The 27836-nt window shown below is 50.2% G+C and overlaps 1 protein-coding gene and 1 non-coding gene across 3 annotated transcripts; one reads left to right on the forward strand and one right to left on the reverse strand.

Annotated features, from left to right (window-relative positions):
* Window positions 1–201: 201 nt before the first annotated feature.
* On the forward strand, window positions 202–18456 carry LYRM9 (LYR motif containing 9). Of its 2 annotated transcripts, none has more exons than XM_042916932.1 (4): window positions 202–239; window positions 13726–13869; window positions 15549–15641; window positions 16904–18456. In XM_042916932.1, the coding sequence occupies exons 2-4, from the start codon at window positions 13744–13746 to the stop codon at window positions 16919–16921; spliced, it is 237 nt and encodes a 78-aa protein (XP_042772866.1). In that variant the 5' UTR covers window positions 202–239; window positions 13726–13743; the 3' UTR covers window positions 16922–18456. The 2 variants fall into 2 exon arrangements, with proteins under 2 accessions (XP_042772866.1, XP_042772867.1); XM_042916933.1 differs by lacking the exon at window positions 202–239 and adding an exon at window positions 1038–1148.
* An 8668-nt stretch (window positions 18457–27124) lies between these two features.
* On the reverse strand, window positions 27125–27197 carry TRNAK-CUU. Its single transcript has one exon. It is a non-coding gene; the product is annotated as a tRNA-Lys (tRNA).
* Window positions 27198–27836: the final 639 nt, after the last annotated feature.

The following is a 27836-nucleotide window of genomic DNA, read 5'->3' on the forward strand; positions in this document are numbered from 1 at the left end:
TTAGCGAGGCAGCTTTTTTTTTTTCCACTGGGCGGGGTCGGATCAGGGAAGGGGCACCCAGCGGGTCTTGCCTGTAGGGTTTCCTCACGAACAGACCCCAGCCCCTCCTGCCGGCCGGCAGAGGGCGCTCCGCGAACAGCCGACGGGCGGGGGCGGGGCCGCGCCGGGATCGGGGCGCAGGCGCACTTGGGGCCGCCGCGTCCGCCGCGTCCGGGGTTGACGTTGCCCAGTGGAGGCGGGTGAGCCGAGCGGCGCCGGCGGAGGGCGGGAGACGAGACGCGGGCGGGCGGGCGCGCGCGCGCGCGGGCCGGAGCAGCCCGGCGCGGCGGGGCGGGCTGGGGATGGGAGGCCTCGGGCGTCCTCGGCTTTGCGCGGCCTGTGGCCGACCCGCGGGGACCTGCGCGGTCCCCTTTCGCTCCGCGTCGTCGGTCGTGGCCGCGGAGGGCCGGGTGTCCTGGCGCGCGGCTCGCGGAGGCGCCGGGCCCGTCGCAGGCCTGGCGGGCGGCTCGGAGGAGGGGAGAAGGCCCCAGGACTCGGGGAGGGTCGTGGGGCCACAGGGAGCCCAGGGGACTCCGGGCGCCTGTGCGAAACGCTCACTCTCTGGCACACACGTCCGCGCTCAGCCTCGGCTGGGTTATTTTTCGTAAAGGTTTTATTTCTAATCTCTACACCCAACGTGGGGGTCGAACTGACAGCCCCGAGATCAGGAGTGGCATGGTCCACTGACAGAGCCAGCCAGGCGCCCATTTTTCAAAGCGGGGGGCGGGGGGGGGGGACTTCTCAGTCCGTCTGCCCCCATCAAGCTCCCCCGGAGCTTTGCTTGCCTGCAATAACCTTCAGGTTTTGATGGATGCTTCTGCATAACACATCAAGTCACGCGGAGGCCAAAAGCCCTTGGTCCTCAGGACTATTTTTGTTTTTGTTTTGTTTTTACATAGCATACAACTCGTTTAAAGTGCACAATTGAATGTCTTTTAGCATATTCAAGAGCTGTGCATCCATGCCATAATCAATTTCAGAACATATTCATTGTCCCCAAAAGAAACCTCTCCTTTAGCTGTCACTTTCAATCTCCCATTTCCCCCAGCCCTAGGCAACCCCTCATCGACTTGCCGTCTCTGTGGATTTGCACGTTCTGCACACTTTGTGTAAGTGGGCTCGTATAATATTTGGTCTTCGGTGGTTGGCTTCTTTCACAGAGTGATGTTTTCTAGGTTTGCCCATATTGTAGCTTGTATCAGTTCATTTCTTTTTTTACTACAAAATAATATTCCGTTGTATGAATATTTTATTTATCCATTCATCAGTTGATAGACCTTAGAATTAATCTTAAAAATTTTTTTTAATGTTTATTTATTTCTGAGACAGAGAGAGACAGAGCATGAACAGGGGAGGGCCAGAGAGAGAGGGAGACAGAGAATCGAAGCAGGCTCCAGGCTCCGAGCTGTCAGCACAGAGCCCGATGCGGGGCTTGAACTCACAGACCGTGAGATCATGACGTGAGCCGAAGTTGGAGGCTCAACTGACTGAGCCACCCAGTCACCCCAATGTTAGAATTAATCTTAACTCCTCCCCTCCTACCAGGCCTTTCTGGATCTGACCCAGCCTTCCTGGACAGCATTCTGTTTGCTCCTGCTCTCCCTCTTGCCTCAGTCCCTGGGCTCCTTTGGGCCTGGCAGTGCCTTTCTCCCTCAGACCTTCATTCAAACTGCTGTCTGCCTTCACCACCCCATTGCCAACTCCTACTCCTCCTTGAGACCTCAGATTTAATGTCCTTGTCTCAAGAAACTTTTGACCCTTGACTGGGTGAGAGATCCCATGAGCCCATCTTTCAGGGACCTGAATTCCACCTCGTAGTAATTAGTTATAATTGAAGAATTAGTTTTCATTTGACGTTAATGTGTAAGTTCCATGGGTTCAGGGTCTTCTGTTTGTTTCTGGAACCCTAGTACCTAGCACCTTGCTGGTGCTCAGTGACTATTTCAGTACTTGCCCACGCGTGCTTACTATGTATCAGGCACTTTACTATACTAGGGACACGGTCATGAACAAAATAAATGGACGCCCTGCTTTCTGGAGTTTACATTCCAGTGGGGGGATACAATGAAATATATGTCAGGTGGTAAAGAGTGCCGTGAAGAAGGATAGCCGGGACTGCACAGTGGTCAGGGAAGTCTTAAGTGAGACCTGGATTCATTTGCGGGGGAGCAACATAAATGCTGGGAGTGGTTGGGTAAGGGAAGGCCGGAGGGAGGGAGAGCATGAGAGGAGAAGGATAAATCCAGAGCCTTCGGCTCAGCCATCCTCCGAGATGAGCCCTGTATGTGGGTAGGAGCTTGTTAGGAGGGTGGAGACCTGGGTACGAAGCCCAGCTGTGCTCTCATCTAGTTCTGTGTGAGCCTGAGCCTCAGTGTTCCTCCTCTGTAAAATGGGAGCAACCGAGTTGTAGATTCAGTAGCCCGTATGGAGTGCCCTGACCTGGCAGATGGATAATCGCTTCCTTCTCTCACCCTCAAACCACGGTGATGCGTTGTGGCCTGCGTGGGGGAGGCCATGGCCACAGGGCAGCCTAACATCACAATGACTCACTGCAGGTTGCTGCTTGCTCTGCTCCGACACCGGCATGTTTGCCTTTTGTCTGATTTTTCCAGTTTGCTTTGGCCGGGATAGCTCACCCGGTCCACTTTCAACTGCTAAAGGCTCAGGGGGGTTGAGCTCAAAAAATAGGATGTTCAGGGTGGTTCACTGGCCTTTGAGACAGCAGGTGTGGGAGAATGAGCTGAAGATCCAGAGCCAGGGATTCAGGGCCTGAGTTTGAGACCTGGCTCTGCCACCTGCTGGCTCTGTGATTTCAGGACAGCCCCTGTCCTGGCTTTAGTTTCCTCCCTGGTAAACGGAGATCAATCAACACCCATGTTTTGAGCTTCTGTTATGTCGTGGGCACCGTTAACCGTGGAGGGATGACTCCTGTAATACAGTCTGTGTCCTCCAGGAGCTTACAGTCAGCAAGGAACAAATAGGCAGCTAGAGTAGGAAAGGGTATGATGTTCAAGCACCTGATAATATGTGGCACTACCGTGCTGGGCACTGACGTCAGCTCACGGGACCTTTACAACCCCCTCCTCCCCACGAGGTACACATCTTGTTCTTCAGTTTACAGAGAAGGCCGCAGAATATAGAGAAGTCAAACAAGTTGTGCAGGATCACGTAGCTCGTGAATGACAGAGGTAGGCTCCTAAATCAGGGTTGTTTGTCATCAAAACCCTCTCTTCCATCACACCGAGATAAGTGTGAGACCTTATTAGAGGAGTATGGGCAGCATGGGGTGTGAGCCTTGAGGGGTGACATGAGAGCTGAATCTGTAAGGGTAAAGAGGAATTCTTGAGGCAGGTGAAGGGGGAAGAGAGGTGTTGACGAGCACAGCACATTTCAGAGATGCTATTACCAATAGTTACTAAGCGCGTTGTATGTGCCGGGCACTGTGCCGGGTGGTTTAGGAGTTATTTAATCCTTACAACGATTCCGTGTAGGAAATACTGCCAGTTGCCCCATCGGCAGATGTGCCACTGCCTCCAGGGTGGAAGCTGAGAAACTTGCCCAGGTCCCACAACTGGCAAGTGGGATTTGCACGCAGACTGCCTGATCCCAAAGCCCGTGAACTTTGCCCCGCAGTTCAGCGTGTGGCTAGAACGCAGGGAGTGTGGGAAGGACAGCAGGAGATGAGCTTGATGAGAGAAGTTGGAACCAGATGTCGGAAGGTCGTGGGTAAAGAACACTCTGCAGAGGTTTCGGAGCAAGGGAACGACATGGTGTGTGTGTGTGTGTGTTTAGGAAGTATCCTTCAGTTGGACTGGAGAGAGAGATTTGAATAGTCTGAGCAAGGCATTGTTCCAAAGCTGAGAGCCAAGGTACTGCCCAGGTGCAGGACCTTGAAGGAGTGGGGGAGGCACTGAGGACCAGGAGGGTGAGGGGAACAGAGGGTGGGTCTTGAGAGCCTCGACCACGTCCACGTCGGAAAGGGACTAGAGGAGCAAGGACTGCTGCCCCGTTTCTAGCTCTGGAGAATGCGTGTGTGCAAGGCAAAGCCCCTGTGGTGGGGGAGCAGAACCACTCTGCTTCTGTAATTGCGACTTTCCCCATCCAGAGAAATAATTGCATATTTAAACAATGGCCTGTGCAGGCTTAATTTAGCCTTGTATCAGTGCCCAATAGGGCATACTTTCTGGTCATTTTCTGTAGTTCCATTCTTTTCTTTTTTTAAATATATGACTTTCCCCCACTTATTTTTAGGTGCCCTTTGTCAGGGCACAGGGTAGCGAAACCGACAGTGGGGTTAAATGAGGCCATAGGCCTGTTTCTCAGCCTCTGTACCAATGATACCACTTGGCTCCCAGGAAATTCCCTTTGTGGCTTTATTTTTCACTCTTTTCCTTTATTCTGTTATATTCTCCTTTGGGTTTCCTAAGAGCTTTTTTAGCATTTCCTTAGTTGCCCCTTTTCTTTGTCTGTGTAATTGACATCAGCCTTGTGACTTTTTTTTTTCATCTTTGTGCCGCAGGAAGCTATAGATGGTGTCCTTGGGTTTCAGAAAAGCACAGAGCAAAGTTATATGAAGAAGGTTGAAAAAATAAGTAGTGAGTAATAGCACGGTCAAGTGCTTTCATGAATGCAGACCTAGTCCTGAATGAGCCCCAGGAGGGTTCTCTGTGGGGTCCTTAGCCCTGACCCGGGCAGCGTTTTGTGGATGGCTCAGATATGGACATAGCTGGTGTTAGAAGCACGTAGGGGCATGGGCTTTGGAATCAAACAGACGTAGGTTTGATTCCTGACCTTACCATCTAATTAATAGCTCTGTGGTCTCTGGCAAGTTGCTTAACCTCTCAGAGCCCCAGTTTCATCATCTATAAAATGGGGCTAATGATATGTACCCCATAAGATCACACATGTAAAGCTCCCAACACCTACCTCGCACATATTGATCACTCCCTGAACGGTAGGTAGTAAGACGTGTCATTAGCTGTGCAGAGAGCTTGAGGTAGGACAACTAGGTAACATGTCGGGCTGTTCATCTCTGGTCCCAGGCCCGAGTCCAGAGCCACACACATGCTAGATGCTCTGAATGACACTGTATGGGTGACTGACACAGCTCACTGGGGCTAAAGTCTCTCTCTGTGTCCCCCGTTTGTGCCTGGTATGTGATTGTTTCTGTGCCTTTATTGTGCCGAATTGAGTTGAGTTGGATAACAGACAGGATCACGTACCCCAGCGATTGTGGCAGATGACGACTCTGGACTGAACTAATAGAATACAAGGTGGGAATTTAAAAACAGTTCATGGAAAAAAGGTTCCTCTGAGCTGAATGCCAGGGGCACATGGGGGCCTGAGCAGAGAATGCAGTCAGCAGCATGCCTTGAACTCCCAAGTAAAGGAGGTGACATTGCCACCTGAGCCCCAGGTGGTCAGAACAGAGCTGGCCAGAACACAGGGAAACCGCAGCTTTTCCACTGGACAGTATATCTAAGAGCGAGATCAGTAATGAGGGTGTGTGTGTGTCCAGAGGAGGCTGAGTGGGAAGGGGAAGCATTGGGAGAGGCTAGAACCTTCAGGGTGGGTATCTTGGAAAAGAATGGCTACAGGGCTGGGGTAATTGGCTGAACAGTGACAGACTGGACTTGGGGGCCAGTTAGGGAGACTTGAGCCCCAAAGGGCAGAGCTCAGACCAATGACTAGAAGTTTACAGAGCAGATTTTAGCTCAGACCCGAAGGGACTTCGTGACAACTCTGGCAGAATGGAAATGGGGAGCTTGGACTTGGGAGGTCATGAGCTCCTTGCCACGAGGGAGCGTAAGGGAGAAAAGCTGGATGACTCCCTGCCAGGGATGTGGAGAAGAGATTTTTTTTTACCCTGGATGGGAAAAGGTTGCCTTCAGAGCTCTGGTTTTGAAAGACTCCCTACTTTGGATGATTTTTCTGCTCGTTCAGTTAACACCTTTTACCGAGCACCTCCCATCAGTCAAGCCATGCCACCTTAGGTATTTTTATAACCCTTAATTCATTGAAGGCTACAGGATGAATAACCAGAACTCGGTTCTGATTTGGGAAAAAGCTAAATACATTTCACCTGCTCTTCAGTTTGATTTCAAAGAGAAAAAAAGATGGTTTTTTTTTTTTCCTCTCTCTCTCTCTCTGATGTCGGCAGAGGTAACTAAAATCAATGAAATCCATAAGCCTCTGCCAGTCTCAGTTTGCACGACCAGCTTCCTTCAGCAGGCCATTTTTATCTTGGGTAGAAGCCTCGAACGGCATCATAACATATTGTTTTCCCTTCTGCTTTCCCAGGGGCGGAGAAGGGCCGGGGAAGAGGGCCTCCTGTTTAGTGACAACATGTGTGCTGTCTTACTTAATCCTCACGTCAGTCTTGCCATGATCTGGGGCCCGTGTTTTCACTGTTCCACCTCAGTCTTCAGGGTGCGGGAAAGTTGACTGAAGGTTGTCGCGGGGGAGGGAGGATTCGACCTGACACCCTTCTGTTGCGTGACCACTGCGTGCCAGGCACTCTGTAACAAAGCCCCTCCAGGAAGAGAGTAGAGGGCATGGGAAATTTGGTTGCAGATGGGATAGAGATTGGCAGTTGACTGGGGAAAGCCTTGAACAACCGCCCCCCAACACCACCACCCTACACACGCATACTGATGAGCTTAGACTTTGTTCTGTGGGTGCCATTAGAGGATATTAAGCAAGACACTCATAGATGAGATTTTTGTTGTTAGTTGCTCCGTTCTGGCTGAGTATAGGGAGGGAATGAAGAAGAGACATGTCAGAAGGGTGTTGGGTTAATCCAGGAGGGAGGCTCCAAGAGCCTAGAAGAGCCAAGGGAAAGGAAGGGCCCCTTTCCTTTAAGAACTCAGGGAGGTTAGGGTACCCGCGTGGCTCAGTTGGTTAAGCATCTGGCTTCAGCTCAGGTTATGATCTCATGGTTGTGGGTTCGAGCCCCACGTCGGGCTCTATGCTGACAGCTCTGAGCCTGGGGCCTGCTTTGGATTCTGTGTTTCCCTCTCACTCTGCCCCTCCCCTGCTCATGCTCTGAATTTCTCTCTCAGAAAATAAACATTAACAACAAAACAGAACCTCTTCAGGGAGGTTGGAGCACTGGAGTTAGGGGCAGAGTCCACATCTCGGCCCCACCATTTCCTAGGTGTATATTCACGATCAGCCTCAGTTTCCACATCTGCACAATGGGATGATAATGTTTTTTCTCAGAGGGTTGTTGTAAAAATGTCTAGCACCACACTTAGCACATTGGTCAGCTCTCAGGCAAAGATGAATTTCTTGGGGGAAAGGATTTGAGGATATTCTTACCTGGTGGCCTCTCCAGACTGAATGAGGCAGGCAGGAGGCAGAAGCTGCCTGCAAGTGAGTTGGAGGGAAGCTGAGGGGACCGGAAAGGCTTGGCACAGATGGGTGGGGAAGGGGGGGGGGTGTTGCTGCTGGAGGTGATGGGTAGGAGTACCGGGGGCCTGGAGATGCCGAGGTTGCTCAGCCAGCAAGCATTGGTGGGGGGGTGTGCTTGGTACCGTGCCGGCACAAGAGTTTGTGCCGGGCGAGTTTGATCTGGTTGGGGAGGGTGGGGAGACAAACACTCGGAGCCCCGGGCGATACCTGGTGACCTGAGCCGCCACAACAGGCTGTGGGCAAACAGATAAGGGAGCAGAGAGTCTGTGTGGGCGTGAGAGGGGATTGGAAGACCTAACCCAAAAGAAATTTCCTGGAAGAGTGTTAGGGACTCACACAATCAAGGGAGAAGGCTGGAGAACTGGGCAGGCATCTCGACGTTCCTGGAAGGCCAGGAGGCAGGAGCCACAAGGACAGTTCAGAACAGGAAGCGGCTGATCAGGGCACACCATTGCTGGGATGCATGAACTCATTTTCAGGCTCTGTCTAACGCTGTTCAAGAACCCATCTCCAGAGGTGGGGAGCACTCAGTTGGCCTCGCCTGGGTCTAATGCTCTCCTTGTGGCCAGGAGAGATGTAGCCATGGACAACAGTCTCAGCAGACCAGACTCAATGGGAGGAAGTCATCCCCTAAAAGGAAATTGGTGGGGCAGGTGGGGGGGAAGGGAGGGAAGCTGAGCTTAGGAAGAGTAACACCCACGTGGACCCTGGAGCCAGACCTCCCCGGGTGGAAATCCTGGCTTCTGCACTCATAGCTGTGTGTGACCTTGGACAAATTTCTTAACCTTCTTTTTGCCTCTGTTTCTGTATCTGTAAAAGGAGAGCATAATGGTCCCTTCTTGTAGGATTGTTGTGAAAATTAAGTGAATTCGCATGCATGGTTTAGAATAGTCTCTATCACGTGATGCATGTTCAGTAAGGCTGTCGTAGGAATAACTGTATGTGCTTCTTATTATTATTTGTTGTCAGCACTAAAGGAACTACGGGGGTGTGTCAAGGTGCCTGGCAGGTGGAGGAGTGATGGGGGATGAACCTGGGCGGGTAAGAAGGCTTCCGGAATTGGTGTCAGCCTAACAAGTTTAAGACATTATCCCCTAGGTAAGGGGAAAGCTGTGGAAGAGTTTTTCTAAAATAACTTTTTGTTTCAAAGAATTTCAAAATATAGAGAAGTCGAAACAAGAGCGCACCGTCCACCCTTATCGCTGCCACCTGAACGCAATCTTAACGTTTTGCCACATTTGCTTTTCCTTTCTTACCCTACCTTTTCTCGTTTTGTGTTGTCTTCTGGGGAACCGTGTGAAAGTAAGTTGCAGACATGATGACACGCGTCTGGATGCTTCCTTCCACTTGCTGAGAATGAGGACGTTCTCCCACACAACACATTGTCGTCGTACCTACGAAAATGAATAACCGATAATCAGAATCATGGCGCGTCCAGCTGTGGGAAGATTTTAAGTTAAGCGTTAGACAAGGCACTGTGGCCGCCATGTGGAGGGTGGCTGAAAGGGGGCCGAGGGCTGGTAAATACCCTTCCGGTTATCCAAGTAGCAGATGATGAAGACTGAACTAGAGTGAGGTGGGGTGATGAGGGCTGTTTGAGGTACCCACAGGTCTCCCATTGAACATGGTAGCAAGGATGCTGGGTCAATGAAGGCTTCCGCGGGGAGGTGCCAAACCTTAGAGCTGAGTGTTGAAGGATCCGGAGACCCGCAGGGAGCAGATGGTACGCAAGAGTAGGAGAATTCATTCAACACGTGAATATGGAACATCTACTGTCATGGTTATGTTTATGTGTCAAGTTGACCGGGCCATGGGGTGCCCAGTTGGTTAGCCAAACATTATTCTGGGTGTGTTTGTGAGGGTGTTTTTGGATGAGATTAACGTTTAAATCACCAGACTGAGTAAAGCAGATTGCCCTCCCTAATGTGGGTAGGCCTCATCGGAGCACTTGAATAGAACAATAGTCCAGAACAGAACAATAGACTGACCCTCCCCTGAGTGAGAGAGGATTCTCCTGGCTGATGGCCGTCAGCCTGGGACAATAATCACGTGAGCCAATTCCTTATAAATAATATACATATATGAATATATCTGTATATATTCTCTCTCTATATTCTATTGGTTCTGTGTCTCTGGGGAACCCCAGTGCACCTACTAAATGCCAAGCATTCTGTCACGGTGCAAAGACTGTAACACGTGAACACGACACAGGCTGTCATGGAATGTGCCACCCAGAGCTCAATTTGCCTAGACGCTGCAGTGAGTGATAGGAAATGTGATGAAGGGGTGGGCAGGGGCCAGATCAAAAGGGGCCTTGGAGGCCATGGGAAGGAGTATGGATTTTGTTCCATAGGCCAGTGCTTTCCAAACTTCAGTAGCACTTTCATGATTTTTTTTTTTTAAGTTTATTTGTTGTGAGAGAAAGAGAGGGGCAGAGAGAGAGGGAGAGGGAATCCCAAGCAGGCTTCTCGCTCACAGCATGGAGCCCAGTGTTGGAGTTCCGTCTCCCAAATAGAGAGGTCATGACCTGAGCTGAAATCAAGAGCCGGATGCTTAATAGACTGAGCCACCCAGCCACCCCCACTTTCATGATTTTTGCCATATCCACATTGCAACTGCCTTCTGACTTGCTTGATAATTTTAAAATAGTGTTGCGGGGTGTCTGGGTGGCTCAGTTGGTTAAACATCTGACTCTTGATTTCAGCTCAGGTCATGACCTCACGGTTCACGAGTTTGAGTTGCACGTCGGGCTCCGCACTGACAGTGCGGGGCCTGCTTCGGATCCTCTGTCTCTCTTTCTCTTTCTCTCTCTCAAAATAAATCAGCTTGCATGATTTCTCTCTCAAAAATAAATGAACATTAAAAAACAAAAGCTAAAAAGTAAAAATTAACGAATAAAATCAGTTTTGTGCCCGTTCCTTTTTTAAACTGTCTTAAGCCACAAAACCAATGACATTATGGTATTTTTTGGTCATTACACATGAAAACAAATATAAAATCATCACAATAAAAAGGTATCGGTCCAGGGGCGCCTGGGTGGCGCAGTCGGTTAAGCGTCCGACTTCAGCCAGGTCACGATCTCGCGGTCTGTGAGTTCGAGCCCCGCGTCAGGCTCTGGGCTGATGGCTCAGAGCCTGGAGCCTGTTTCTGATTCTGTGTCTCCCTCTCTCTCTGCCCCTCCCCCGTTCATGCTCTGTCTCTCTCTGTCCCAAAAATAAATAAAAAACGTTGAAAAAAAAAATTAAAAAAAAAAAAGGTATCGGTCCACATGCTGCTGAAAATAATTTCACATTTGCCATACATTTTGGGAAAGTTGTCATGAGCGGCAAGGGTAGGGGTGAATATCAGATCAAGGGTTTCGGGCAGGAGCATGCCATGTTGAGAGTCATGTTTTGGGAAGATTCACTGGCTGTCAAGTGGTGAATAGATTGGAAGATAGGGAGGCCTGCTGGGAATTCTGGCAGTTGCCCACGGGAGCTCTGATAACAGTCTGAAGCATGGATTATGCAGTGGGAACAGAGGAGGGAGCAGATTGGAGGGGGCATTCAGAGGTGGATTTGGATAAGACTTAGAGACCGTGGCATGGGATTGAGGCAGGAAGACGAGGCTAGGTTGGCTCAGTGCTGGTTTTGGGTTGGTTGCCTGGGAAGACCGAGGTACCGTCACAGAGGCAGGGAGCCTAGGAGAGGCCGAGGTCAAGAGCAAAGAGCAGGATGTGCCAAGCAGCTGTTTGGGGCCCCAGGGTTTGACTAGAGTTTTAGCGGCGATGCTCTGGAGTTCATTGCCCCTTAATAGCCAACCCACGCTTTAAATTAAATTAAAACATTTTTAGTTGAACTCTTCTGAGTGGACCCACACATGCATTCTCTGCTACTTATTACTGAGAATGACTAAGTATTATAATTGAGCTGAAAATAATCTCCCGCCCATACTTGCTGGGTTGGTTTCTAAGTATTGCTGGGGTTTTTAACTACTGAAACAAAGTTGTGCTCTTTCCAAATGTTAATCTGGAAGACTGCAGATGGTAACCATCTGTTCCACGACTAGCATTTTACAATATTTGATTAGCACTTTATATAGTTTGGGGAAGCCTGCCAGTGGAGTCTGCCCATCAGGTGGGCACTTTGGCGTTATGTCCTCCGTGGTGGCCCTCGAAGGTCTTTGCCCCCACTGTGTGGGGTTCCCCTGTTTTTTGGAGACTTTTAAGTGCAACTAGTCAGACTGGTGGGTTGATATTCATGGCAGGAGGATCTTAGGGGCCTTGCACCGTTCGCACTCTTCCTTAGAGCTGGAACCATCAGAGCTCATCAGGGGAGCAGGATTTGGGAGGGTGGGATCTGTCCATCAGTTAGGGCTCTGGGTGCCAGGTAACAAAACAATAAATCTAAGCTGCTTTGGTAAAGGGGATCAGTTGGCTAGGACCCTTTTTTTTTTTTCTTTTTAAGTTCATTTATTTAGAGAGAGAGAGAGTGAGTGGGGAGGGGCAGAGAGAGAGGGAGACCGAGAATCCCACACAGGCTCCGCACTGCCAGCGCGGAGCCCGATGCGGGGCTCCAACTCCCAAACCGTGAGATCATGGCCTGAGCCGAAGTCTGACGCTTAACCCGCTGAACGACTCAGGTGCCCCAGCTCAGATCCTTGGAAAGTCTAGAGGTGGGACTGCCTTCAGGTGGATGGTCTTAGGGTTCAAATGAATTCTTCAGACTTGGCATTTCCGCTCAGCCTGCTGCCGTGTGGCTTCAAGAGGAGGCAAGAGCGAATGCTTCCTGCAGCAAGTCTGGAGGGAAAAAAAGGAGGCCTTTCCACTCACCCCTGCAGAGGTGGTAAGATTCACTCTGACTGGGCCAGCTTCCATCATGTGCCCACATGTGGATGCAGGGCTCTGATTGGTCGGGCCTGGAGAGGAGCCCTGTCCAGGCCTGGGTGCAGAGGCCTGGGGAGGGGTGGATGGCCAGTCACACATCGGGGCCGCTGGCAAAAGGGAGGAAGGGTGGGTGCAGACAAGCACCTGTCCATCCCGGTGTCATGGCAGAAGCCCAGAGGAGCAGGGGGCATTGGCAAACTTAGCTGTGGAGACAGGTGGTTATTGTTGCCAGGAAGATAATATGCTGGAAGTGGAATGAAGGAGCCTCTGAAACTAGCTACTTAATGAATTCCCTTTCTTAGTTTAAGAACCTGTGATAGATTTAGTATTCTGGTTCTCTCTCTTTTTTTTTTTTTTTGAAGGGGAGGGAGTTGTCTCTCTTCTTTCCATGTTACTTTGAAACTAAGGGCAGTCACTTAATCTTGGTCTTTCAGCTCCTTCGTTTGGAACATAGTGAGCTTCCCTCTCAGAGAGGGGAGATCTGTACAGAGGAGATAACAGTTTCCATTCAGTCCAGTTCGACAAGCAGGGCACGAAGCCCCGGGGCCTGGGCTAGGCTGCACAGGTTTGGCAGCAGATGAATCCTCAGCCGTGTGGACAGCACTGTAACAGCTCTAGAGCAGGGCACTGCAGCCCCTCAGGCCGGGACAGTCAGGAAGGGCTTCCCAGAGGAAGGGACACTGAGCTGGACCTAGAAGGATGGACACGAGTTCCTCGCATGGAGGAGGAGGGGAGGGGAGCTTGACGCGAAAGTGACGGCAGGTGCAAAGGCACCAAGAGGGTGCCGATTTGGGGGAGCTGGGAGAAGTTCCATGGGGCTGACTGCGAGATGAGCCCAGGACCCTGGTTCCAGAGCACATTCTGGCATCAGGTTGGAGGAGACTGGAGAGTGACAGGCTGAAGGCAGGGACACCTTCAGGGTGAGATGCTGTGGTAGAGGTCGAGGCAGGAGCCTAGCAGGTCTGGGCAAGCTCCCGGGTGACGTCGATGCTACTGGTCCAGGACCACACTTTGAGTGGCGAGGCTCAGACCTCTGGACGTTCTCCCCTCTGTTGCCTGTAGTCAGCTCGTTTCTCAGTCTTGCAGTGCGGGGTCTTCCTGCTTCTCACCCCTACCCTGCCCGTCCGTGGCACCTCGTCCCCCACCAGCGGAAGTTGGCTTCCAGAAAGAAGGCACCAGGATGAGGCTGTGCATCTCCCCTCTGGTCCCTGCGGGCCTGCTCCGGGCTGAGACTTCTGCAGGACGGAATGCCCAGCCCGAGCTTGGGGTCTGGGCTCTGTGGAGCATGGCACGAAGGCGACCTGGCCTCCACGTTGTATCAAACCCGCTTCACAGAGCCGTGGAATGTGGGGGGTCAGGGCCAAGTACTGGCTTGATGCCTTAGAAGCGATGCTTTCTGTGTCTTCCAGGGACCGAGGGTCTGGAAGATGGCCCCACTCCCAGGGGCAGAGCTGGTCCAGAGGCCGCTGCAGCTCTACAGATACCTGCTGCGCTGTTGCCAACAGCTGCCCACCAAGGGCATCCAGGAGCATTACAGACATGCGGTCAGGCAGGTGGGAGCAGTATGTACTGGGCTTGGGATGGGGGGGTTCCCATAATAGGGGACCCATCTCAGGGCTGGGGGCAGGGAGCAGGGTGCAGGGATAGTCTCTCGGGTGGCAGTGAGGGGGAGGGGCGGCAGTCTGGTAAGAGCCACCAAAAACCACAGCCCAGCCCCTCTGTCTGATTTTCGCTCAAAAAACAGAAGATGTATCATCCAGCGCCTCAGCTCTGTACCAGGGCTCAAATAAGGCAGCTCAAATGGATACTTAAAATAAAATATGGGACACGACATCATGTTGATGGGCATTCCTGCCAATAATGCACAGCCTGACTTTACTCAGGAGAAAACGTCAGGCGAATCCATAACGGACGGGCCATTTCGCACACAAGTGGCCTCTGCTCATCCAACCAATGTGTCAGTGTCATGAAACACAAGGAGAGCTGTGCTTTCAAGGGGACGAAAGAGACACGACCGCTCAATGTAATGAGTGGATTGGATTCTGGACCAGAAAAAAAACAAAAACAAAACAAAAAACACAATGATTCAAAAGGACGTTATCGGAGAAATTCGTGAGATTGGAATTTGGGCTATTGATGAGAGAGTAGTATAATATAAATGTTGAGTTTTTTGGATTTGACTCCCACGGTTATATAAGAGAGAATCTCCTTGTTGAAACACACTGAAGTGTTTAGGGGCTCGGGGCATGATGTCTGCAACTTTTAAATGCTCCCCCCATCCCCCCTCCTCAAATGGAGCACAAACCCATAAAAAAAGAGCATGATAAAGCAAATGTGGGGAGATGTTCACAATTGGTGATTCTGGTAGGGAATTCATTTGTATTCTTGCAGCTTTTCTGTGGGTTAGAAATGATTTCTAAATAAAAAGTTCAGAACTAAACTGAATGCAAATAGCATGTGGAAAGCATAGAAAAAATAGAGGTAGCAACAGACAGGCTGTGGAAACATGGAGGAGGGCGCAGCTGTCTGTCTGAGGGCGCCACGGAGGACTTCCCAGGGGCGAGCGTTTGAGATGCTCCTAAAGACCAATCGGAGGATGTGTGGGGTCGAGGGTGAACGGGCAGAGAGGGTACCAGTTCTTTGTAGAGGGCCCTGAGTGCCACACCAATGAACTTGAGCCTCCCGTTCCGTCTCAAGGGTGAACACGTGGCCGGGAGCAAACAGCAGCCCTGCATTGCTCTGCATCGGGCCTGGCTGGATCTTCCAGTTACCCTCACCGCTGCCCTTCCCTCTGCTTGGCCTTGCAGCACGGGCCAGGGGAAGCCTGGCTATTGTGGAGCCTGGTGAAAGCGGCTTCCTGGGAGGAGCAAAGGAAACCGAGGGATGGAAGTTTCCCTTGGGCCCGTGCTGCCTGATAACCTTTGGGCCCAGCTTAATTGGGGGTAACTTGGGGGCCAGTCTTCCATTTTGTAATTGCTCTGCTGGCCGGAGGACATGCTGTGTAGCTGAATAGACCAGGATTTAAATGCTGGCGCCATTGCATGGTGGCAAGTTGGGGTGTCTGAGCCTCTGTTTCCTCATCTCTGGGTGGGATCGTCATAACGGTCTACGGAGGGGTAAGAGCGATATGAGTGGAAAGGGGCCGCAGCGGGTCTGGCCTGTGACTGGTGCTCTGAAGATGCTGGTCCTGTGAATTTTGCCTCGTTATCTTTTTTTATGCTTCAACTTCCAGAGTTTCCGGGTTCATTCAGATGAAGACAGTCCTGAGAGAATCCAGCAGATTATTAAAAGAGCCATCGAAGATGCTGACTGGATCATGAACAAAGTAAGTGCCCGGCTCCCAGCTCTACCTGCCCAGCCTGCACGTTGATAGCTGTAATCTCTGTGACCACCAGGGGTCGCCCCTGCCCCACGGTTGAACCCCTCCCCGCCGGCCGCTCCCCTCCTCCAGAAGCCCAGAGGTGATGACAGGTGCCTTGCTGGTTGCATCTGTTTTCTGCAAGGAGTGGGGTGTTCTCAATCCCTAAAGGCAGACGGTGCTGAATAAGCTGCGATGGTGGGGCAGGAAGAAGGAAGAGAAAGGTCTTTGTGATGTCTCAGACGCGAAAGCTTTCTTGGGGAACCGTGAGTTCCCTGTGTCCGGGGTGCTCACACTGAGGCAGGGCCATTGAGGAAACATCCAAGTGTCGATTGTGGTAGAGGGAGGGAAGGAGTCAGAAATACAGACTAACTTGCTGGTCCTTACACATTGGTGTTAGAACAACCCCCCCTTCCTTCTAAATCACAGTCTCGAGATCCAGGGTCCAGGATTCTGTTTGGAAACTCAGTGATTGGACTAGATGGCTTCTGAGGGTCCTTCTCTAGCTGAGATTAAAAAAAAATTTTTTTAATGTTTATTTATTTTTGAGAGAGACACAGAGACAGAGAGTGAGTGGGGGAGAAGCAGAGAGAGAGAGGGAGGTAAAGAATCTGAAGCAGGCTCCAGGCTCTGAGCTGTCAGCACAGAGCCCGACACGGGGTTTGAACCCCCGAACCGCGAGATCATGACCTGAGCCAAAGTTGGGTGCTTAACTGACTGAGCCGTCCAGGTGCCCCCCGCCTGATATTTTTTTTTTTTAAATATTTATTTATTTTTGCGAGAGAGCATGAACTGGAGCAGAAAGAGAGGGGAACAGAGGATCTGAAGCGGGCTCTGCGCTGACAGCAGTGAGCCTGATGTGGGGCTCGAACTCACCAACCGTGAGATCATGACCTGAGCTGAAGTCAGATGCTAAACCGACTGAGATTTTCTTTTCTTTGAACAAGACTCCGCTTAAAGATTAGGATGGACCTGCCGCACGCTCACTTCTAATGTTCCAGTGTCTTTCTTATGCGCCCCTCCCCCCCCCCCCCCCTGCCACCGCTGCCAGCTTCTTCTTCCATTAGAGAGGAAAGGCGGTCCAGGTGCCGACTAGGGATTTCACAGTCTGGTGCCTGCGGTGCCCCCTCCTCTGAGAAGCCCCTGCGGGAGGCGGCTGAGGCCCAGATGGGTCTCGGGATTTCCCGGGTTCTCCCTCACCCACTTCTAATGATCTCTCTGTCTCACAGTATAAAAAACAAAACTGACAAAACTGAGACTCTGGGGCCTGAAGAACGAAGCTGTCCTAAAGACACTGAAGTTGAGAGACCGTCTCCTGGAAGTAATCAGCGGCGGCAGTTCTGAAACATCCATTGGCCTTGCTGGCTGAGAGCAGGGAATGCGGGGCGGCAGAAGCTGACATTTGCTCAGATGGCTCCTTCTGCCACGTCCTGTGTCCCCAGCATCCTCGATGTTTGCCTTTCCTGCCGGTTACAATGTGAGATTTGGGGAGAATGTGCTTCGTCGCTTTGCTTTGAACGTGGTTCATTTTTTCTGGATGTTGTCCTTCGAGACTCAGAGGGGGCGTCCCCTCCGATGGCAGACATGCAGAGGACAGGGCATGGGTCTTAGAATCAGTCGGGTCTGGGTTCGAATCTCAGTTCTGCGGCTTGTCAAGGGCGTTGCCCTTGAGCTCAGACTCCTCCTCTGTCAGGATGAAATACGATGAGGCTGAAGCACCGACTGCAGGACCTGGTGCACAGTGGCGCCACTAAATGTCCCCCTGAGGAGGCCATCCTGTGCCGCCCCTTCCTCTGCTCCCACGGTGCTCACACATCTCTCTGGCACACTCCTCTATGGGCCTTAGTTGTTTGCGGGCTTGTCCTGCCCTGCTTGTTGTCCCTGAACCCTCATGGGCCCACCGGGCCTAGCCATCTGCCAAGCGGCTACTCCTCCTGGCCCTGTCCTTCCTTGAAGTCCTGGTCCTTGTCCTCACGGAGTTTCTAGTGTCCCCGAAGTGGTGACACGCAGGCTGCACAGAACAAGGAAGAATGGCAAGGCAGCGACGGGAGACACCGAAGCGTGCAGGCTCCTGTGAACCTGTGACCTGCCCCAATGGCCCTGCTTTGCCACTGTCTCGGAAGGAAGAAGGGAGGCAGGGAGGACGGGAGGGAGGTGGGGAGCAAGCATTCCTGTGGGTTATGGCGAGCCTGAAATCCATGGAGAGACAGGCTGTTCCCAGTTGGAACACATGGAACGCATCCCAGTTCCACAGACGTTGCTCTTGGGAAACATACTTGGCCTAGTTCAGCCTTGGTTTCCCCATCTCCAGTGGAGGAACGCCCACGCCTACCTGCCAGGGCTGCAGTATGGAGTCCTGAGCTCTGACATGAGCCAGGTGCTTCACACGGAAGCTGGCTCGGGGAGCTGGCTGCCTGCTGTGGCTCGTTACCAGTTAGGGAGCCTTGCTTCGCAGATGGGGAGATGGAAGCACGGACAGGTTGAGCCCCCTTTCCAGGTCACCTGGCGGCTAGGCCAGGTGTGTCTGAATCTACGAAACACCACAGGTTTGGGAGGGAGAGGGGAGCAGCAGAGGGAGGGAAGGCGGCCAGGAAGGACTGAGAGGCCAGGCCAGAGCAGAGAAGCCACGTTGGGACCTGAGTATCGCCCAAGGACTCTCAGCAGAGGGACGAGCTAGCATGTTTGTGACCCTGCTTCGTTTTACGTCTTCAAGTGACTCGGATACATCAGTATGCGCTTGACTGAGCAGCAAATAAGGAAGTAAATATATCCGTTTTTGAAAGCTCCGGTGTCTTGAATGTTATGTTCATTCATTCCCTAAATGCATGCTGTCCCTACCGTGTGCTGTCATACTAAGTATCGAGGACTTAGAGTCAGGCCTATAGAAAGCTGCCCAGGAGGGGATTGTTCTTCAGAGAGGATGACCAGACGCTGGTCCCACTGCCAGACAACAGGTGATGAGAGCAGGGTGAGGAAAGCCGAGGAGTTTCAGGCCAGTGCCACACCCGAGCCGGCCTCCTCCGCCTGTGGTTCAGCCCTTATGAAATCAGGGGGCCCATCCTTGGTCAGCAGGGGTGTGTCTTGATCACAGGAGTGAGGTTGGTTGTATCCCAGGCCTTTCGCCCGCAGGAGCTGTGTGAGTGAAGTCTGGCCAGGGTTTGGGAGAGGATGAGTGTCCCTTGCCCTTGACTGGCTCCATGGCGGTGGTCCCGTGGCTTTCAGTTCACTAGTTGGTGCTTGATCCAGTTGTGCCGACTCCCCCAGGTGGCAGACAGTGGGTGCCCAGCTGGCCAGGGGCTGGCCTGTCAAGGGGATGGGTCGGCTAACAAGGGGTTGGCCGCTTTCCACCCGCTGAGCAGGTCAACTGACGACACACACCCAGGAAGTGCAGGTAGAGGAAGCAAGATACAGGATGGGATGAACGTGGTAGGGCAGGGAGGCAGCGCAAAGTTGGGAGTGGGGGCACGGTGGGCTGCCTGGGAGAGCCTCTTGTCCTCACTAGCCTTCCCGTCTTCTGCCCTCAGACTTCCACCCCTGTGATCCCTGCGCGGATGCTGTGTTTGGGTAGGCCTGAAATTACCCAGGGCCCCGGCTCTTAAACGCACACAGCCAAGGGTTTACAGGGCAGCCGCCAAGCAGAAGGAAGAAGGAGATGAAGGCTTGTCCCAAAGGCGCAGGTAGTGTGAGCTCCAGAGCCAGACAGATCAGAGTTAGGTCCCAGCTGTGTCACTCCATAGTGCTGGGACCGGGAACGGCCCCTCACTGTTGTCTGCACGTTCCTCACCTGCGGCGGCCGCACATCCCAGAGGTGGTCAGTTAGGATGGTGCGCGCAGGTGGGCGGCCGGTCCTGTGGCCTCCTTCTCCCATCTTCGGTTCACCCAGTCACGACCCTCCTCTGAGGTGGGTCTGCATGTCGCCCTGTGCCCACTGTACAAGCTCAGCGCCAGCGGGAGGGCGCCTGGTACCTGCTGTCTGCCCTTGGGCTGATGCCTGTTTGCACTTAACGCGGCTTGACCGGAGTGCATTTGTATTGTGAAGTTCAGAGGTCTCCGTGAGCAACACAAGGCTGCTGCTGTTAAAGGACATCGGTTCTCCTGGAGGGACGGTCACATCTGGAAGCTGATGCCTGGGGCAGCTTTGCCACCAGCAGTTCCTCCTTCGTACCAAGCCTACCCTGCCCTGTCTGGTTTTATCCCCCCCAGCTCCCCCCCCGCCCCGGCCGTGCCTACCCCCATCTTAACCGAGCACCTGCTTTGTGCACAGCCCTGTGCTAGGCAGGAAGGCACGGTCCAAGGTCTGGACAGATAGGGGTCACCAGGAGGTTGAGTAAATGCGGCTTCTAGAATGTTCTCACAATGCAGATTCTTTTATTCCCTCTCTCATTATTTCCTTGTATGTGTATTTTTCCCTGGAGGTTTCCATGCTTCCCCTGTCTCTGGATGAAAACTGGCCTAGGCCTCAAAATTTAGGGGCCAGTCTTAGGTTAAACCCAAAGTTGCGGTTACTGTTCAATCATAAATCAGTGCCATTTCATTGATTGAAAGATGCAGTTGAAGGTAAAAATAAAATTTCAGAACTTGAATTAAAGTTGAGGCTTCTCTCCTCTTCCAGTTGGGATCTACTACAGATGGGAACCCCGCTGTCAGAGAAGAGGGACGTAGGTGGGTGGTCTTTGCTTACTGGCGGGGGTGGGGGGGGTGGGGTCAGGGGGTGAGGGGGTAGGGGCATTCCAGGCTGAGGCAGTTTAAGCAAAGGCACAAAACAGAACCCCATGCTCAGGAGCTCCCATGCTGTGTCATGTGGTTGAGACATCATGGACCAAAGAGATAGTTCTGTCATCACCTCTTCATGGAATTCTCTCTCCTACCAGAGGGTAAAGCCCTTGAGGGCAGGGAGCACACACCAGCCACCAGCCCGTGGCGGAATCCTCCCGGCCAGCTGTATGCCTGCTGCCCAGGTGGTAAGTTACGCATATTTGTTCAATGAACGAATGATAATACTGGGCAAATGGAGGTCTCTTATGCTTAGATTTTTATTGCTTTCTAATAATGGGGAGGCGGGGAGGTGGTGATTATTTCTTGGCCAAGTACTGGTCGTGTGTGCGGGAGGGGTGGCAATACCTATCACGGGCGCTCAGGAGCTGATTTGGAGGTGGGAGCATTTACCGCCGCTGCATGAGGGGCTGGCATGAGTGCCTCCCACGGACATCCTCAAGGAAGTTTGTCTGGAGGCAGAGAAAAGATTTCTCACGAAGCAAAGATTGTCAGGAGTTGAGACCCAAACTTCCTCCCAGCTTCCTGAAACGAACCTGTCCCTCTGTCCGTCTTGCTTCCCTAGGGGGTGGGGATTAATATGAGCAGTCGGGGCAAACAAAGCAAACTACCTTTGTTGAATGACTGGGAGGAACTTGGTGCTGTTCGGTTGAGGGAATGACCTTGTTAACAATGGGATGGGTGATTGCAGTTCAAGGGAAAGACCAGAAGTTCAGGAATCAGGCCTTAAGAGGTTGAGAGCTACCTCTAGCTCCACCTCCTGACTGCTCTCGCTGCCAATAGCATGGAGACATAGCATTTCTGGAGACCGTGGATCTCTTCCCACCAGTGTCTGGGGAGGTACCTTATTCTCTCTGGGCTTTGAGCAATGAGTGCACAAGAGGGGTTTCGTTAGACCCCTGAGGCTGACTACGGCTCACACCCTTGAGATTGGGTAAGCCCGCCCACCCCCGTGCCTGTCGATTTCAGGTGCTAACCCAAAGCAGGCATCTGTTGTTGTTTTTTTAAAAATTTTTAAGTTTGTTTATTTATTTTGAGAGAGAAAGAAACAGAGCACACGGGTAGGGGAGGGGCAGAGAGGGGGCAGGGTGGAGAGAGAGTATCCCAAGCAGGCTCCGTGCTGTCAGTGCAGAGCCCGATGTGGGGCTCGGACTCAGGAACTGTGAGGTCATGACGTGAGCTGAAGTCAAGAGCCAGACACTTAACCAACTGAGCCACCCAGGGACCCGAAAAGCAGGCACCTCTAATCACCAGTCCCACATACTGCCGTTCCCAAATTGACGTGGTTTTCTTACCCCCAGTGCTGACCTCCCTCTGACCCTGTCCATGACGTTCTCAGGCACCCTTGCACTTTACAGATGGATCCCTTGCTCTCCCAGCACTCCAGCCTTTTCATTCCATGTGTATTTGCCCACAGTCTCCTGCCCGCAGTGCCCTTCTTGCCTCACCTTATTCACCCGAAAAACATCTTTTCTCTATCAAGACTGAGCTCAGGCATTATTTCTATGAAGATATTCCCTGCTCCCCCCTGGCATCACATCTTCCAAGATTTATTTCATGTTAACTGCTGAGTGCAATCCAGATGACACTGGCTCCTTGAAAAATGAATGCAGTCTTGGGCCAAATTAAGAAAGACATGGGATCAAGAAGAAGGGAGGTGAAAATCCTCCTTATATTCTGCTTCATTCAGGTTACATCTAGAACAGCGATGGTCAAGTATGGTCCGTGGCCTCCTGGGAATCCCCCAAACCCTTTTGTGGGATTCTCAAAGTCAAAACTACTTTCGTAGTAATACTAAGACTTTGTCTTTCCCACTCTGTGAACTTTTGCACGGATGGGACGAAAGCAGCGATGGGCAAAGCTGCTGGTGCCTAAGCATGAATCCAGATCGGGATTATCACCGCCAGCTTCCTCATGACTGTCCCTGATGAAACAGCAAAAATTATTAATTTTGTTAAATCTCAACCCTTGAGTGCACTTGTGAAAATATTCTGTGTGGTGAGATGAATAGCACACATGAGGCACTCGTACCGCATACGTAAGGATGCGGTCTGGAGGAAAAGCACACGATTATTCCAGGTCTGAGCAAAAAGAAGTGCTTTATTCATGGAACACCCATTTTTTATTTTTTGTTGGAACAGTGACTGACCAATTGATTTTTCAGACTTCCTTTTTTTGGAAGACATGTTCTCAAAAGTCAATGAGGCGAGCCTGTCATTTCAAGGACACCAGCCGACAAGATTGGTTGCCAGTGGCCAAAATTGAGCTTGTCCGTCACAGGCCAATGGGTGTTGATGTAAAACCGTCTGCATAAAGCCCGTGGATATGGTTTCGATTTCTACAGTGCAACTGAGTTTTTAAAAAAAATTTTTTTTAATGCTTATTTATTTTTGAGAGACAGACAGCACGAGCAGGGAGGGGCAGAGGGAGACAGAGAGACAGACAGAATCCGAAGCAGGCTCCAGGCTCTGAGCTGTCAGCACAGAACCCGATGGGGGGCTTGACACCCAGGCACCCTGAGTGCAACTGACTTTTAAGAAATGACCACTTGTCAAGTTTTGGCGCAGTATCAAAAAGAATATCTGGGGGCGCCTGGGTGGCTTGGTCGGTTAAGCGTCCAACTTCGGCTCAGGTCATGATCTCGCGGTCCGTGAGTTCGAACCCCGTGTCAGGCTCTGTGCTGACAGCTCAGAGCCTGGAGCCTGTTTCAGATTCTGTGTCTCCCTCTCTCTCTGCCCCTCCCCTGTTCATGCTCTGTCTCTCTCTGTCTCAAAAATAAATAAACATTAAAAAAAAAATTAAAAAAAAAAAAGAATATCTGAACAAAATTAAAAATGCCTCTGTTTTCCAAATACACAGCTGTGGGAGGCTGGATTTTCTTCATGTACTTCAACCAAGACAACATTTTGACAGGCCAAGTGTTGAAGCAGCTGCCTCCAAGAGATTTTCAAAACTGTAAAGTAATGCCAGTCCTCTGTAATTAAAAAAATTTTTTTTTCATAAATGTTAATATATAATAGGCTTATCATTTCTCTAAAACAATAAACACCAACATATAACCCACAGTCACAAAAACTGTGGGGTCCTTAGTAATTACTGAGGATGTAAAGGAGCCTGAGGGTAAAAAGTTTGAGAACTGTTTTGTAAGCATGGTTTAGTCAGGTCTCTCCCCTTCTGTCACAGCATAGAGTCGTCAGACCCTAAATTTAGGGCTTTGATCTGGATCCCGGTTACATATTCCTATTGACTTTGGCCCCTAAGGCCAGCATATCAGAATTACTGGAATGTGGACCCGTCCTCTATCATGTTAATTGTCCTTCATGGCTTCATCTCCCCTGAAGTTGTTGCCATTCATTCATTATTCATTAATTAATTCAGACACTGAGTGCCTCTTATGTATCAAAATTCCATTTATCTCCATCTGAGTTGGATTGTGGGTGGTTTATTATTTTATTATTTTTTAAATTTATTTTGAGAGAGAGAGAGAGAAAGAAAGTGCAAGCAGGGCAGGGGGAAAGAGCTTGGGGGGGGGGTGGGTAGGGAAAGAACCCCAAGCGGGCTCCACGCTCTCAGTGCAAAGCCTGATGTGGGGCTTGAACTCACAAACTGTGAGATCATGACCTGAGCCGAAATCAAGAGTCGGATATTTAACCCACTGAGTCACCCAGGCGCCCCAGATTATGAATGATTTCATTCGCTCCCCCTACCGATCTGTATGGTTTCTGGAAATGTGTGGAGAGATTTAGCTTTAGGCACCCATGATGAACCATAGGAATCTAGAAACCTCTTTCATAACTCAAATTTAACAAGTTTTTTTTTCCCTAAAATTTTCCAATACACACACATAGAAAACATTTGTTGCTAACAAGTGTGGCTGAAACATGGTGAGTCACTTTGAGAACTTATTATTATTATTTTTTCTGACATTGTCACCTTTCTATTCCCATAAATCTTTCAAATTCTTGAATGGGAGAGAGAAGAGGAATTGTCCAAGGGGCCAACTTGCCAGGTCAGCCTCAGGCTCCAGCCCTCAGGAATGAACATTCTTGTCCTTTCCCTCATCTTTGCTGCAATGTTGGTTTCATGCTGTCCCTGCCTCAGGACGCTCCGTCTTTCCCTTGCGTACTTGGCTATGTCACCAACCACCGCTGGAGGAGCTTACGACCCTTATACACTGCTGGCGGGAATGAAAATGGCACAGCTGCTTTGGAAAACAGTTTGGAAGTTTCTCAAAATGTTAAGCGTAGAGCTATCATATGACCCAGCAATTCTATGTATATACCCAAGGGGAATGCCTCATGTTCACACAAAAAAACTTATACACAGATGTTGCTGACTCCATTTATAATAGCTGACCAACAAACAAACAAGCAAGCGACCCAATGTCCATCAACTGATGAACGGATGAATAAAGCATAGCGTAGTCATACGGTAGAATATTGTTTGATAATGATAATTTAAAAAGTGAAGTCTGATATGCCCTGCAGCATGGATGAACCTTGAAAACACTGCTAAGTGTAAGAAGCCAGTTGCCAAAGACAATGATATATTGCATGATTCCATTTATGTGAACTATCTGTAATAGGCAAATCTGTGGAGAGAAGAGGTAGATTAGCCTAGGGTCGAGGGCAGCAGGGCTTGGTTGGAATGGGAGTGACTGCTGATTGGTATGGGGTTTCTTCTTGGAGTGATGTAAACAGTTTAGCATGAGATTGGGGTGATGGTGTACAACTCTGTGAATGTGTTAAAAGCCAATGAACTGTACACTTTATTTCTTTAATGTTTCTCGTGGAGGGGAGGGTGAGCAGGGGAGAGGGGCAGAGAGAGAGAGGAGAGAGAGAATCCTAAGCAGGCTGCATACCCAGCACAGAGCCTGATGTGGGAGTTGTATGGTGTATACACTTTAAATCGTACACTTTAAATGAAGGAGTTGTATGGTGTGTGAATTCTGTCTCAATAAGACTGCCAACAAGAAATCAAATGCCAGGAGGAAACCAAATAAATCTCAACGTATCTGGAAGTTACCAGTTAAACTATCACTAATTTCTAGAAAATTCTCACCTTCTTGATTAGTTTCAGTTGAAAGGAATCGAACCGTCCTCTCCCTTTAGTGTATCTGAAGTTGAATTTCCCTATTGCGCCTCTCCTGATGCCTTCTTCGACCTCCTGCGCTCAGCTTGTGATCCTGTGGGGCGGTTCTCACCTTTCTTCAGAGAACTCTTTGGGTCCAAGAGAGGCTATGACATTTGTCCAAGGTCATATCTCAAAAACATACAAGTCCCAAGTTAGGTCCTTTCTAGAGGTTGAAGGCTGTTCCTCCAAAGGCACAAAGAGATGATAACCTATCTCTGTTAAGTTATACTTTTAAAAAATTATATTCTCATCCCCTCTTCAAAATCTCAGAGGCACAAAAGGACTTGGGGAAACGACTTTGGTCTACAAGTAGTTTAGCTGAGTTTTTAACTGGCGTGCCCTCAGCTTGTCACTTCTGCTTAAAGTAACCCCAACCCATCATCCCATTGTGCCCTACTTATGGTGCCACTTCAAACAAATTTTTTAAAATATAATTTATTGTCAAATTGGCTAACATACAGTGTGTAAAGTGTGCTCTTGGTTTTGGGATTAGATTTCCGTGATTCATCGCTTACATACAACACCCAGTGCTCATCCCAACAAGTGCCCTCCTCCATGCCCATCACCCATTTTCCCCTCTCCCCCACCCCTCCATCCACCCTCAGTTTATTCTCTGTATTTAAGAGTCTCTTACGGTTTGCCTCCCTCCCTCTCGAGAAACTTAACAGAACACCATGGGGGAAGGGAAGGAGAAAAAAAAATAGTTAAAAAAATTTTTTTTAATGTTTATTTATTTTTGAGACAGAGAGAGCACGAGTTGGGGAGGGGCAGAGAGAGAGAGAGACAGAGACAGAGACAGAGACAGAGTCTGAAGCTGGCTCCAGGCTCCGAGCTGTCAGCACAGAGCCCAATGCGGGGCTTGAACTCAGGAACTGCGAGAACACAACCTGAGCTGAAGTCAGACGCTTAACCAACTGAGCCACCCAGGTGTCCCTTTGTTGTCATTTTTTAAGTGTGGCAAGGAATGAAAAGGATTGGAAAGCCCTGGAGTCTTCTTGGTGTTTTCTGTGGCTGAAAGCACTGAACAGAGGTGTCCCTCTGACTTGTATATGGCCATCACAACCCAGAAAAAGAGGTATGATACTGTTAGGGGATTGGCTAATAGCTGTGTGACTTTGGGGAAATTACTTAACCTTGCTAAGCCTAAATTTTGTCATTTGTGTAGTAGAGATAAAAATAATAGCTGTCTCCCAGTGTAGTGGTGAGGATCCAATGTAACATGCTTAGCTAGAGCCTGGTACACAGCTAGCACTCAATACGTGTAGCTGGTGTGCTTGTTAATTGTATATCATCTCCCTGCACTGGTGGTTGTCTGGGATCAATTTGGGCTTGCAGACTGACTTCCCTCTGCATGTTATTTCACTGATCAGGGAGGACAAACTCATTTTAATATTTCCCTTAAAACTTCCATCATAACTGAGAAGAGAAATCTGAGGAGAGAAACCAGGAACACGTCCAAGTGGTCTCCAATGTAGCCATGTGAACAATGTCATGAGGCTCTTAAAGGATGATAATTAAAAATAAAATTTTTTAAGTAAGCTCTATACCCAACATGAGGCTTGAACTCACAACCTTGAGATCAAGAGTCACATGCTTTACCGACTAAGCCAGCTAGGCTCCCAAAATAACTTGTCTTTTAATTTTAGAAAGAGAGAGAGCAGGTGCATGAACTGGGGAGAGATGAAGAGGGGGAGAGAGAAAATCTTAAGCAGGCTCCATGCTCAGTGCAGAGCCTGACATGGGGCTTGATCCCATGACCTGGGATCATGACCTGAGCCAAAATCAAGAGTTAGATGCTCAACTGGGTGAGCCACCCAGGTGCCCCAATAATTTTTAATGAAAAGAAAAACACCTAAACAACTATGATATGATGCTCCCAAGAGAAAGCAGTATACAAAATTGCATGTACAATGTGCCCATTTGACAAGGAAACCATCAGACAAACTTGCCTGTGGAGAGAAAAGGAACCTGGAGAGAGAGCCATCAAAATGTGAGCCGTGATAGTGCAGTTGTGGGTAGTTTTTCTTCTTCCTTCTATTTTTCCGAATGTGTCACATTTTCCTTCATGGGGAAAACCCCCATATTTGTTTATTTAAAAGACAGCCACCCCAGAACAGACAAGGTGAATCATGGGTCAAATATAGTAACAGGAAAACCCTTTAGGCATTGAGATAGTGGAGAAAAGGAGTCCCTAGGTCCCATGCTCCTCTCCTCCTCCAAGAGTGTGGTTACCTACCTTAGGGTTTTCCAGAGCCT

This window comes from Panthera leo, chromosome E1, assembly GCF_018350215.1.
Source record: "Panthera leo isolate Ple1 chromosome E1, P.leo_Ple1_pat1.1, whole genome shotgun sequence".
In the NCBI taxonomy this organism is placed as follows: domain Eukaryota; kingdom Metazoa; phylum Chordata; class Mammalia; order Carnivora; family Felidae; genus Panthera; species Panthera leo.

Excerpts from the sequence above, each read along its gene's own strand:
- LYRM9 (XM_042916932.1), top strand. The coding sequence starts at position 13,744 with ATGGCCCCACTCCCAGGGGCAGAGCTGGTCCAGAGGCCGCTGCAGCTC. Across the intron at positions 13,870-15,548 it reads ACAGACATGCGGTCAGGCAG|AGTTTCCGGGTTCATTCAGA; the intron begins GTGGGAGCAGTA and ends TTCAACTTCCAG.